The sequence below is a fragment of the Microtus oregoni genome, unplaced genomic scaffold (assembly GCF_018167655.1).
Source record: "Microtus oregoni isolate MIOR12 unplaced genomic scaffold, Mior012 000018F_ref0000195, whole genome shotgun sequence".
NCBI lineage: Eukaryota > Metazoa > Chordata > Mammalia > Rodentia > Cricetidae > Microtus > Microtus oregoni.
Genome location: NW_024543077.1, coordinates 29,856,192 through 29,870,857, shown reverse-complemented (window position 1 = coordinate 29,870,857; position 14,666 = coordinate 29,856,192). Strand labels below are relative to the sequence as shown.

The 14,666-nt window shown below is 36.2% G+C and overlaps 1 protein-coding gene and 1 pseudogene across 1 annotated transcript; both read left to right on the top strand.

Moving 5' to 3' along the window:
- Positions 1-1,565: 1,565 nt before the first annotated feature.
- On the top strand, positions 1,566-4,050 carry LOC121458825 (zinc finger protein 431-like; the record flags this gene model as incomplete). Its single annotated transcript, XM_041668157.1, has 3 exons — positions 1,566-1,710; positions 1,910-1,970; positions 3,615-4,050. Coding segments are annotated over exons 1-3 (642 nt in total), but the record flags the coding sequence as incomplete, so codon positions are not given.
- A 5,507-nt stretch (positions 4,051-9,557) lies between these two features.
- Positions 9,558-11,154, top strand: LOC121458824 (annotated as a pseudogene).
- The last annotated feature ends 3,512 nt before the right edge of the window (positions 11,155-14,666 follow it).

Genomic DNA, 14,666 nt, shown 5'->3' with positions numbered 1-14,666 from the left:
TACCCTCAAGTAATTTCCTGACATTTAAATCTACCGTGTTGTGCTTGACATTAATCAGCCAACTTTCTACTTAAACTGAAATGCTTTTACCATCATTATAGGCTCAATCTCTAAATCACAGAAGATATAGCAGAAACAGTTGTTGTTCAGTGCTCAGGAGTTTGGTAACCTAGTGTTTTAATTGTTTTGTTTGCTTATCTGAGTCATTGTGTGGCTCTAAATTCCTGAAAGTAAAGGGAGGCATCATTCCTGGCTCTATTTGTTGTTATGTTATTGGATGATGGCCCTGGAATGCAGGTATTTTTTTATGTCAAGTATATGCTGCTGTGCTGAGCTTCATTCTTATCTTGAATTTTAAAATTTGACAGAGAGTATCACTCAGATTGCTAGGGTTCCATTCCATGGAATGATAACATTAATACTGCCTGAGTATTTTGAGTCATTAAATTGCAGCTATATGAACATCTTTTTGCTTGTTGTGCTTGCTTTGATTTTTGTAAAATCAATTTGATGGTTTTATATGTCTGCATAGATATGTACTATAGGGATATCTGGTCATGAGAGTGATCAATAGATATCAGAAATCTTGACCCTGGAAAAATGGAAAGTTGTAATCCCCACAAGTACTGGCAAATGTGTCCACCTCCATTGAAGATGAGCAAGAGCACTGTATTACTCTGCCCTCTCTCCAGCTCTGTGTTGATTATTTATGACCAACATTTATATTTCTAGTGCTTTCATCTGTCCACTTGTAAGTGTTTTATACAGGCAGTTCTTTTTCTTTTTTAAAAAATATTTATTTATTTATTATGTATATAATATTGTGTCTATGTGTTTTCCTGCAGGCCAGAAGAGGGCACCAGACCCCATTACAGATGGTTGTGAGTCATCATGTGGTTGCTGGGAATTGAACTTAGGACCTTTGGAAGAGCAGGCAATGCTCTTAACCGCTGAGCCATCTCTTCAGCCCAGGCAGTTCTTTTTCTACAAAATGTTATTGGTATTGCAGTTTATGTTAGGGTAATTCAGGTGTCAGGAAGATGAATACAGACCTGAAGTGAAAACAATTCTTTGTAGGGACTTCAATAAAAGCCTTTTATTTTTTCTATGGCTTTGTTTGTTTCATTGAGGTTTGCAATGGAGAATGGTATTAATGTATACTTCTACCACTTCTGGACGTGACTGCATAGACTTGACTGTCATTCATCTCAGACACAAATATACCCACCTCTGTTTTCTGAGTGTTGTGGTTATAGGCAAAATCCATCAATTCACCCTGTTTGTCCATCTATTTTTTCTTTCTGTAGTCATTAATTTTCTATATAATTTCTTATGCATACAATGTACTGTTGATCTTTTCTTTTTTTCTCTCCCTGTGAATAGATATTGCTCTTATAAGTTAGTATCCTATACAAAGGGTATATGAAATAACAGAATTGATTCACCTTTTCAATTTCCTTCTAAAGTGGCTGTCTATGTTATGGAATAATAATGGGGAACACCAGAATCATAAAACTATACTTTCAAAGAAGTATGAATTTCACTGTCATGCTTACATTGTGTACATGTATGGTATATTTTTGAAGACAGTGACCTACGATGATGTGCATATCAACTTCACTCAAGAAGAGTGGGATTTACTGAATCCTTCCCAGAAAACTCTCTACAAAGATGTGATACTGGAGACCTACATGAACCTCACAGCTATAGGTGAAAATGAATTTCCTTCATGTTTCAAAATATGACAGACAACTGTTCTTTAGTTAATGATTTTGTTCTGTAATTTGTTTTAGATGAAGAAGAATAGGTGAACAACACAGTCATAGTTCTTAGGTGCACTTAAGATAATGAGCTAATTGTTGTACAATTTTATATAATATAACATATATATTCTGATACCGTATTTTAGGATACATTTGGGAAGACCTGAACACCAAAGAACATTGTCAATGTTCTAAAAGACATGCAAGGTAATTTTCTTGTGCAAGTTCCTAACAATTTCCCTTGAATAGTTTGTAATGTGTTCTGGAACTTTTAAACAAAAGCAGCAGTGTAAATAAGCACAGCTTTAAATGCATTGATGGTTATAAAATTCTCACAAATCCATATACCTCAATTTCATGTATGTGAATTGCATCTGCAAAGCCTTCATTTAAGAAAAAGTCTAGGAAGCAATGCCTAACCAGATATCACCATTTGATTCATAGCACCATGAGAGCTATGTTGTAGAACTGCTGGTTCATTTGTTTTATGACAGAAAATGTATACATATTTCAGTGATGATGAGTATAGCTACAAAACTTTCTACTAATTCAGTAGCCCATGGTAAGCCTTTTATTACTCATATACTTTTGGTGATTATGCTAAGTTTAATGAGAGAAGGTGAGTCAGGGGTCAAGGGGCAGTTGTTGTGGAGAAACCTTAAGATCTGTACCACAAGTCTGTGAAAGTCAAACCTTGAGGATTCTTTGTGGAAATCTTCTATTCACTATTATTCTTTTCATATATACATATATATATATATATATATATATATATATATATATCACTCCTGACACAAGTGTATGAGCATAGGGTTATGGAAAGATTTAGCATACCTCTCCTTAAAAACAATTAAGAAGAAAAACTGTAGTTCTCATGTAGAGTATACATATTGAATTTCATCCAAAAATACAAAGTTAATTTATTTTCTAGCATCATGGCTAATACATAAATACAAACTTACATTACAAAAAAATGAGTTCTAGGTCTATGCAAATACTTCCAGATGTCTAAGTTCACTTACTATATGTATAATGATTTATAGTATAGTAGAATTATGAAGCAGTAAAGTTGGTGAAGCACTCCGTGTGTGCAGTTCTTTTCAAAAATGTAAAAAAATATCCTAGAAGAAATACAGGTATAGTTATAGATAAAAAGATAAACCATGGCACAATGTAATTTATAGCACAAATATTTTTATTTTTTTTAAAAAAACATTTATTTATTTGTTATATATACAATATTCTGTCTGTGTGTATGTCTGCAGGCCAGAAGAGGGCACCAGACCTCATTACAGGTGGTTTTGAGCCACCATGTGGTTGCCGGGGATTGACCTCAGGAACTTTGGAAGAGCAGGCAATGCTCTTAAACACTGAGCCATCTCTTCAGCCCCACAAATATTTTTCTTGATGGAAAATGACACCTAATGAGAGAACAAAACTTGATTTTAAACAAGTTAAAAAACCTTGATATTTGATTCATTTTTTAAAAAGATTTATTTATTTATTATGTATACAGTATTCTCAGCATTCTGTCTACAGGCCAGAAGAGGGCAGCAGATCTCATTACAGATGGTTGTGAGACACCATGTGGTTGCTGGCAATTGAACTCAGGACTTTTGGAAGAGCAGGCAGTGCTCTTAACCACTGAGCCATCTCTCCAGCCCAGATTCATTTTTATCATTGGAAAAATATGAAGTTAATTCATATAGATATGAGGTTCAACAGTGTATTGAATGTGGTAAAGGTATTACATGTGTAAATTATCCTTGCAGGATTGAATAAAACTGTGGAAAATGTTTCAGTATATTCTCATTGTGCTAAAGCCTTGTTTTATAACATTCATCTGCATAGGAAAGAAGAAACACATAGCGGAGAAAAAAGTGAAATTAAGCAATGTGATGAAGTCTTTTCTTATCAAAATCATCTTGAAAAGCATAAAATAACACCAACTGGAGAGAAACACTACGAATGTAATCAGTGTGGTAAGGCCTTTGCACGTCATAGTCACCTTCAATACCATAAAAGAACACATACTGGAGAGAAACCCTATGAATGTAATCAGTGTGGTAAGGCCTTTGCTCAACGTGGTACTCCTCAAAGTCATAAAAGAACACACACTGGAGAGAAACCCTATGAATGTAATCAGTGTGGTAAGGCCTTTGCTCAACATGGTACTCTTCAAAGTCATAAAAGAACACACACTGGAGAGAAACCCTATGAATGTAATCAGTGTGGTAAGGCCTTTGCGCTTCACAGTCACCTTCAATACCATAAAAGAACACATACTGGAGAGAAACCCTATGAATGTCATCAGTGTGGTAAGGCCTTTGCACGTCATAATCACCTTCAATAGCATAAAAGAACACACACTGTAGAGAAACTCTATGAATGTAGTCAATGTGGTAAGGCCTTTGCATATCAAAATAGTCTTCTCTGGCATAAAAGACAACATACTGGAGAGAAGGAAACTCTATGAATGTTATCAATGTGGTAAGGCCTTTGCACAACATGGTTCTCTTCAAATCCATAGAAGAACACATACTTAAAAGAAACCATATGAACAAAATCAGTTCCATAAGGCTTTTGCAAACCCATGTACTCTTAAAGGCTTAAAAGGAAACATACTCTAGAGATACCTGTGAGTGGAATCTGTGGTAAATCCTTTTTTACAATCATTTCCAAATACATAATATGAGCCCTCCTGTAGAGAAACTCTAAAGTTAATTTGTATATTCTTCAAGAAGATGAGAAAAAAATCATACTGTAGTGTGATGGAGGAAGGTCATTGCTTAAATAAAGAAAGTGCCTTGGACCTGGTAGGACAGAAAATTAGGTAGGTGGAGTAGACAGAACAGAATGCTGGGAAGAAGGGAAGTGAGCTCAGATGCTATGCCACTTCTCTCCAGAGCAGACACGATGATGCAAGCCGTCAGGTCAGACATGCTGAATCTTTCCCGGTAAAACTGAGGCTACACAGATTACTAAATATGGGTTAAGGCAAGAATTGAGAGTTAGCCAGAAGAGGCTAGATATAAGGGGCCAGGCAGTGTTTATATGAATACAGTTTGTGTGTTGTTATTTCGGAGCATAAGCTATCCAGAGGGCCAGGAGCCAGATGGCAGGAATGCAGCCTGCAGCTCCCTCAACAGTAGTGAAATTCTATAAATTAATTCAGTGTCACAATGTTTTGTGCTTCATATAGGAGTAAGGCTTTGTGTGTAATCATCTGAGAAAGCTTGTGCATATTATCATAATCTTTTGGACCTGAGGAAAAAACTGGGAGCTTATTTTTTTTCTAAATATTTATTTATTTATTATGTATACAATATTCTGTGTGTATGCCTGAAGGCCAGAAGAGGGCGCCAGACCTCTTTACAGATGGTTGTGAGCCACCATGTGGTTGCTGGGAATTGAACTCAGGACCTTTGGAAGAGCAGGCAATGCTCTTAACCACTGAGCCATCTCTCCAGTCCCTGGGAGCTTATTTTAAATTGTTCTTTAATATGTTAAGCCACTTACAGTCAGTTAACCAAAATCAGTTATTGTGTAGAAGAATGTTTGATAGTGTCAACAATCTGTTTAAGCATCAGGATACCTCTTTTTATTTTAGTTTGAACCAGCAAAGTAATGGATAAAACCTTATTGGTTACAGAAATGGTATTCCAACCTTGGTTCTCAAACCAGAGCCAAAGGAAAAAAAAAAATTGTCTCTGAATCTAGAACTAAATAAAGAAAGAACATCTCCCTGAAAACAGCCAAAACATTAAAAAGGCCTGTGAAAGAAACACAATTTGGCTCTCAAACCAGAACCATAAACTACTAACAGTTTCAACAATGTATTTAAGCTCCAAGGATAGCATGAAGTGAAATATGAGAGGCATGAAGAGTCAAATCTCTCATACGTTTACTTTTATGTTTTGTATAAAAGTGCCTTTAGAAGTTGGAGTATAATTATGTTATCAGGAGATTGGGAGTGGTCATCAGGAAGGTAGATAGAAGGTGGTTATAAGGAATATTTTTGGAAAAAGAAAGATGGCGAGAATTAATATGATGGAAATGCCACCCCTAGCAATAGCCACAAATCATATAAAATATTATGCAATAACTAACTAAGGAAGTGAAAGGACTGTAGGAAAATAACATTAAATCTTTGAAGAAGACACCAGAGCATGGGAAGATGTCTCTTGAACTTGTTGTATAGAAATCAACATAGTAAAAATGAAAACCTATCCAAAAACCATCTACAGGCTCAATAACATCCCCATGTAAATATCATAAAAATTCTTCACAGACCTCAAAATACAAACACTCAACTTCATATAGAAAAGCCAAAAAAATATAGGATAGCCAAAACAATCATACATAACAAGTAATTTCTGAAGGCATCACATTCCGTGACTTCAATCTACTATAGAGCTCCAGTACTGACGAGAGCCTGGTGTTGGCACAAAAACAGATAGGAGGACCAATGGAACTGATGCTCAGACCCAGACATCACTCCACTCACCTACTACACCTGATTTTTGACAAAACATGAAAAATATAAAATGGAGAAAGAAAGCATATTTAACAAATGGTGCTGGCATAACTGAATATCAATGTGGGGAAGAGTGAAAGTAGATCCACATCTATCATCATTTAACAAAACTCAAGCCCAAGTGGATCAAATGCCATAACATAAAGGCAAAAACACTGAACCACATAAAACAGAATATTGGAAGTACACGTGAACACATTGGTAAAGAAGACCACTTTCAAATTATAATTGCAGAAGCACAGACACTGAGAAAAGTGATACATGAGATCTCCTGAAGCAAAAGTTTTTGTAAACCAAAGGACATGATCAACAATACAAAACAGGCAGCCTATAGTATGGGAAAATATATTCACCTACCCCACATTGGACAGAGGACTGATCTTCAAAACATACAAAGAACTAAAAAAAAGGTCATCAAAGAACAAATAATCCAATAAAAAATGGAGTACAGACCTAAATAAAAAACTTTCAACATATGAATCTAAAACGGCTGATAGACACTTAAGGAAATTTCCAAACTCCTTAGTCATTAGAGAAATGAAAATCAAAACAACTCTGAGATTCCCTCTTACAGCTGTAACAATAGGCAAGATCAAAACACTGATGACAACTTAAGCTGGAGGGGATATGGTGGCTCAAATGTTGGTGGGGTTACAAACTGAGTCAGCTACATTGGATATCAGTATGGTTATTCCTCAGAAAATTAGAAAGCCAATTGCCTGGTTGTGAGGCATGCCTTTAATCCCTGCACTTGGGAGGCAGAGACAGATCTCTGTGACATCAAGGTCAGCCTGTTCTACAACAGCTAGTTCCAGGGCAGGCTCCAAAGCTAAAGAGAAACCATGTCTTGGAAAGTCAAAAATTAAAAAAAAAAGAATGAAAGAAAATTAGGAAACATTTTATCTTAAAACCCAGCAACAATACTTTGCATATGTACCCAATGGATGCTCAATCATACCACAAGGACAAGTGCTCAACTGTATTCACAGCACCGTTCCTTGTTCAGAACCAGGACCTGAAAACATCCCCTCCACTGAAGAATGGACAAAGAAATGGTGGTATATTTACACAATGGAGTACTACACAGTGGATAAAATCAATTACATTATGAAATTTTTGTGCAAATATATGGATCTAACGCATCATAAAAGAGTGAGTAAAGTCAGACCCAAAAAGAAAAATATAATATGTACTCACTCCTAAGTGACTTTTAGATGTAATAGAGGACAGCCAGCCTACAATTCACAATGCCAGAGAACATAGACAACAAAGAGGAAACAAAGACAGACATACATAAATCTGTTCTATATAGGACATAGAGAAAGACAAGATCTTAGTAAATTTGGAGCATGTGTATCATGAGAGAAGGGGAGGGGAGAGAAAGGGAGAGGAGGGGATAAATGTGTAGTTGAATAAAAAAACAGTTTAACTACTGTTAAACATAGTAGTTATTGGGTGAAATAAACAAGGCGATAGTAAGAAATGAATAGCTGAAATTTGGAACTTTGCTTAATTTTGTACCTGAATAAAATAATTCCTCTTGCTAAGCCAAACTGATTTAATTAAAAACAACCCACACATATTTTCCAAAAGAAAATTAAAGATTTGTACCATATCTCCCCATGTTCCTAAATCTATAATCATACATACACACAAACGCATGAGAGAGACGTGTTTGATTTTACTTAATGTAGCTGCATTCATTCTAAATTCAGCATTAAACACTGAGTTAATGTTTATATGTTGTATTTTGAAGGCTGTACAAGTCAGAGTGACAAATCCTGAACGATGTGAGTACTAATTGAATCTTTAACTTTTGAAAATACCAAGTTAGAGTGTAAGAATATCTCGGGCCATTTAGAGGTCCAATGAGTACCTACAAGAGAATGGATCATGTATACAATAAATCTAGCAGCCAGAATCAAGAGTTGCAATCAAGAAAGTGACCGCACACTTTACAGATTCATTTATAATGTAAGAGACCATGTCCAAATGAATTGGTATCTTAAGGTTTGTGCCTGAAGGAGCTCTCACAGCACCTACCCCTTTTGCTTAAATAAGAAATTCCAAACTCAATACAAAACTATGTATACAAGAAACAGATATCAAGTATAAAGTTAGAATGACAACCAGCATAAACCATATTACACAAAGAATACATTCTAATGTTTTGATAAACATTCTATCCTAAGGCGTCTAAGACTTGTAGTAGGAATGGCTTGATTAGACCATAAGAGGATGGTCACTATGCTTATCTGATCTTCAACCCCATCAAAGGCCTGAGAAGAACAATATTACTTGAGTAGATGGGTTGTGAAGTCTGACAAAATAACTGCATAGGTATTACAAATATTCTAAACAAAAATCGCCATATATTCTATAAAAGTTTAATTTGAATTTGTATCAATATACAAAATCTATACCAATGTAAATTATTCATAAATAATAGCTCACAATTATTCTTTACTCACTACTATGAGTGTGAATAAGTGATCTACCTATTATCCCATTCAATTTGTCCTCTTTTTTGAGATCTCTGGGTATACATAACTTCAACCAACCAACCACCCTATATGAGTAATAATCAACTCTTAAATGTTGTCCCTGACTGTGAAGACAAACGTTGGGAGAGAGGATGGCATCTTCTAGAATTGCTTCCAGATGTCATGGGGGCGATGTCCTTTCTACAGGATTTTATAAAAGTAAAATGATGGTTAAATTTCAAGATTGCTATTTTGAATAATTGCAAATGATTTCTGAGTATTGATAGGGTTGTTCTGAATTTCTTATTTGGAGTTCTGGTCATAACGTTGTAAGAAGGTGCACCATATCTGCAGCTTGTACCCATAACTCAGTCTCAGAGCTATCAGCATCATGCCGTCATATCAACCAGGTAGAGACATTGTGGGGCCCCTATATCTTCCTCTTGGAAGCTGTTCTTTGTTGAAAATCTAAACATTGTTCATGTAAATATATATTCATTGAAAGATAAGTTATAGAGAAAATGGGCATGAAGGAATGTAAAATATTCCTTTAAAATTGATCTTCTTTCTGTCCCAAAACAGAAAGCTGTTAAGAGACAGAAACTCGAAATTTTTCCTTTAACATCATGCTTGGATTTAGAGAAGGATAGTCATTATCTAAATCTAAAATCATTTCTGATTCTGAAATAGAGATGTAAACACAAAGAGACATCTTCTAAAGCTGTAGCCCATACAAAGCACCTACCAGATTATCTCACTGGGGTTTGTCTACTCATGGGTTTACAGGTCAGTAGCTGCCCACTTCCGAGATACAAAGTACACAGTGTGACAAACAGAACCAAGAGACAGATCAGCTACTACAGGTGAGGGGAAAATGAAAAATATTCCAGACAGTGAGAACAGGGCAAGCCATGGCTTAGAGGCTGCAGCAGAGTCAGCAGGACCTTTAGAGATTCATCCCTGTGCTAAGAGAGCAGCAACAGCACACACCTGAACTAAGCCAGAATCTCTGGAAGATAAACACACTGTGTTTTGACAGTCTTCCAAATAATTCCAGTATGTGTGTAAGTTTTAGGACCTCTGATCCAGGCTATCAACTCTCAGATGCTGTTTGCAGGGCTCTTCTTGGGGGTAGGACCAGAGGTGAAGTGGATGTAAGTTCAGATAAGATTGGAAGTGCATAATGTACATTGCTTTTGGAAAGCCACCAATAAACATTAGCCATTTGAAGGTTTCAAGAAGTCCTACAGTAAAGACCTTTATTACTCATTCAGCATTGGCTCTCTGATTCTTCCGTCTGCCTATTCATACTTCCATATAAACCCTCTTAGGGATATCATCCTCACTATTCACATGGATGCGCTGTAACCTACAGAAAATTAGGAGATTGTCCCAAGTCACAGAACATGTTTTTATGTTGGAAAAGACCTTAACAATTTTTGTGTTCTCCATACCCTGCATCCTCTGTCCTTTTACTCTACTATGTATCCAGGCATAACTCTGTGTTATGTAGCTCAGAAGCAGTACAAAAGTCTCTGCATTTATCTTGAAGGAATTTTCTGACTACTCATCCCTGGAGCACCTACTCTTTCTTCTGTGCTCAGTTATGTACCTGGTGACCCTGCTCGGAAGACTGCCTTCACGGCCATGTGCATGTTGGATCTCTGCCTACACACTCATATACAATTTCTGAGTAATATTTCCATTTAGAGAATCTGCTACACATCTCCTTTGTACCTCTGATGCTGTTCCACCTTCTCTCATCCCAGAAGACCATCTTCTCTAATGGCTGTGACATCCAGATGCATCTGAGACATTCCACAGGCTCCACAGAATGCCTGCTGCTTGTCATCATGGCCTGTGATCACTACCTTGCTATTTGTCAGCAACTCAGGTACCCGTGCACATGAGCCACAGGTATTTCTTCATGCCTCCAAGAGACTTCTGGGTACTCTACCTCTTTGGGTTGTTGACAGAAACAGTCATTGCCATGAGACTGCCCTTGTATGGCCAAAAAGTATTCAGACACTTCACCTGTAAGGTCCTGGATGTGCTGAAGCTGGCCTGTGGTGACATATCAGTCAGCAATGACTTTGTCCTTGTTTGCGCCATGCTTCTGCTGCCTCTACTCAAGTACCTCATTTGCCTTTCCAACATGCCAATCCTGGTCACATTCCTAAAGGTGCCCTCAGCCAGCAGGCCCTGCAAATGCTTTTTCACCTGCTTGGAGCACCTTGCTGTGGTCCTATTTTTTTATAGCATGATCATGTTCATGTACATGAAATCCATGAACACAAAGGGCTATATCTGTAACATGGTCTCCACAGTCCTATTTTGGTTCCATAATAAGTTCTTTTTTCCCAGTTCTTGAGTCCCTAGTCTGTTGATGCTACAAATGTTCACTCACTAGGCTTACCAATTTTTAATATGACATTTTGTTCTTGTTCGGAGAAATAAATTCTTGCCTGGATATTAGAGGGCAGAGCTAACAATCACTAGTGGACCACAGGATCTGGCAAGAAGTGGATCATGACTTTAATCTCAGCATTTGGGAAATGAAAAAAAGAATTTAAGCCCCCATTTGGTTTGAGGATTTGGGGAGGTAAGAAGAAAATGTGGCTGCTGTGTTGCTTATGTGTTCTGTCATGTTTACCCCAAATTCTGACTCTGGAATTTTATTAATAATACTAATTAAAATCACACTCCAAACAATCATCATTTTATTTGAATAATGATTTCTTTATTTTTATTTTTTAAAAAGAAAAACTATCTTTATCCATTATACATATCAATAAAAGTTTCCACTCCCTCTCCTACTCTCATTTTCTCCAGTTAGCCTCCCACCCAATCCCATATCCATTCCACAGAGAGAGTGGGCACATTGCTTTGTTGTAGAAGATCTAAGGCCCTCCCTACTATATCAAGGCTGAGCTAGGCATCCATCCAAAGAGAATGGACACCGGATTTTTGACAAAGTTTCTAAAGTTATACAATTACAACCTCTGTCTTCTTCAAAAAACACCCATTGCTCATAACTGCTAAGCTATCTCAAGCCACATTTTTATTAAAAAATTATTCTTATACATTTTAAGTAAAATATATTCAATTTCTTTATCCCTTCCTTGTCCTATCTACATGCCTTTCCAAATTCTTCTTTCAATTTCTTCCTTGTTAAGTGTGAGCTTATAGTAGGTTTAAAAAAGTGAGTAAAATCTGCTGGGACCATTTCTGTTGGCTGTGTGTTATAGTTTCAAGACTCAACAGCCTGTTTTGAATACACAAAAAGAGAGGTCATCCATGCATGTGGCTAAATCATCCACTTGCCATAGAATTCTTATCTTTATTGAGCAACATGAGTTTGAGCTTTATGTTATCTAGACTGCCTTTGACAGAAAACATTAGTAAGAATAGAAAACTTGGAAGAGTGTTTACCTAAGCCAACACTTCCTGGTGTCATGCCCTTGAAGTTGTGCAGCCTCAGAGACGACTATGGACATTGTCCTCCACCAATCACAGTATCCCCATGTTCTAATGGGCATTTTATTAGGAAAATTCCACATAGCCAGGAATTTCAAGAATTCATGATGGGGAACAAGTTGACCTCAAACTTACTGAAGTGGGCCCCACGCAAACTCCTGTGTGCTATGATAAAGCCATGCACCTCTAAGTCCAGCTGAAATAGGTGTTGTTAAAGGACTTATCATTGAATCAGAGAAAGAAATAAAATAAGATTTAGAGGGAGCACCATTGTTTTCATGAATAGCAAGGTTTTCTTGAAATTCTATAGTTTGAATAGCCAAATCATTTCATATGTTCTCAATAATGGGTTATTTTCTTTGCATTGTTAATTCCATCCATTTAAAAATAAAGTGTGACTGTGTGAATACACCTGTGCCATGATGTGTTTGTAGCACTGACAGGAAAACTAACAGGGGTCTATGATCTACTTCCACTTTGTGAGTTCTAGTGATGATACCTGGGGAACCATTTGGCTGCAAGTGACCTCATTGGCACTTCTTTGTATTTCAAAATTATTCACCAATGAGCTCACCTAGAAGTGTGCACATGGAACCACCCAAGTGAAAATATGAGAAACACCTGTAGAAGTCTTATCGGTAACCCAGATATAGAACTCAGGTTCTCAGAATTAACAGCCACGAACATTACTAAATGAGGCAAGTCTCTGAAGAATTCAAGTCTTATGTTTTTTTTTTAAATATGTATTTATTATGGATAGAATATTCTGTCTGTGAGTATGTCTGCAGGCCAGAAGAGGGCAACAGACCTCATTACAGATGGTTGTGAGCCACCAAGTGGTTGCCAGGAATTGAACTCAGGACCTCTGGAAGAGCAGGCAATGCTCTTAACCACTGACCCATCTCTCCAGCCCACAATTCTTATATTTTAAGAAAGTGTTAGAAATAAATATTTAGCCCGCAGAATGAACTAATTAGATATGTATGATGGTGTAAATATGTTTCTATGTAAAGAAGAATTATTATTCAAGATGTCCTGGGTCCTTATACTTTGAAAAAATTTACATTTACAATCTGAAAAAAGACAATAATTTACTGATGTACTATTTCTTCAAATCAAATTTGATCATCACTGATAGAGTTCTGTGGGAAGAAACTGTTGTATACTAGGCAAGAATCCTAACCTTAATCCCAGTAGAACATCAAGTTATGGTATGAAATATACAACTGATTGCTGATTATCTTTATTATATTAATATCACATAAATGAAAATATTTTTTGAATTAACACACGAGGTATTTAATGTTTCTTATAATTACATTTTCAGTCATTTTAACATTAACATTGTTAAATTGTGTTGAGAAAACAGAACACATTGGGAGTTCATCATCTACTCTTGAACTTGTGCTCAGGTGGCAGACATATGAGCATCATGAGTTCAAATGTATCTCTGAATCATTACTGACATCCAAGCCAAGATGAATAATAAACGAAACAACAAGGGATTTTGTGAAACGATGAAAATCAAAACCACGAACAACAACTGACAACCCTTTCACTGACACCCTTACTTGAAAAGTATGATCAGACATGTTCTAATATTTTAATAACCAATGGGACACTTCAATGATGGGAAGGCCATTCTATATATTACATCAGAAAAATACATATTACTAGGTAAAGGCACAATAGAAGCTGAGCAAAAGCCATAGAAGGAATAAAATGACTACAAAATAAATTTTAGTAAATGGAGTTGCCACAATATAAAACTTTAGTACCTACTTCAAATGTTATTCTCAAAATAGAAACCAAAATGCAATGATTTCCAGCATCAATCTTGAGTGAACAAGTTACATAATTTACTTCCTCCAAGGCTATGATGAAAAATAATTTTTCTTCAAGCTGAAGACAACTTTGATGGCTAAAGTCACTAAAAATTGTTTTCATGAATAGGGCTTTCTCCTTTATGAGTTTGTTCCTATTTCCAAAATTCAATGAGATATAAATGGACATTAAAATATTTATAGCACTAGAGTTATGGCTAGGTGACTAAGAAATCTTCATTCCATGGACTGAGGTCAGATTTTTTAACAGATATTTGTAATTTCTGCTACAAGAAGATCTAAGGTGTTTAACTTTTCCAGGATGCAGAATGAACATTTACATTTCCCACCACACACACATCACATCATTACAATAAAAGCATTTTTTTAAACAATTTTTCACTCATGAAAATTTATCTTCCGTAAGCATTTATTAATGTAAAATAGGAGACCAGGCATCTTACAGCTCACTTAGAGATTTTTTCTTCATGAAGTATTGGTTCATGTAAAGAGAAATCAAATTAAAACTAGAAGTAAGAGAAACTAATCCTTGTAAAATGATGGTATCATTTGGGAAGATTTA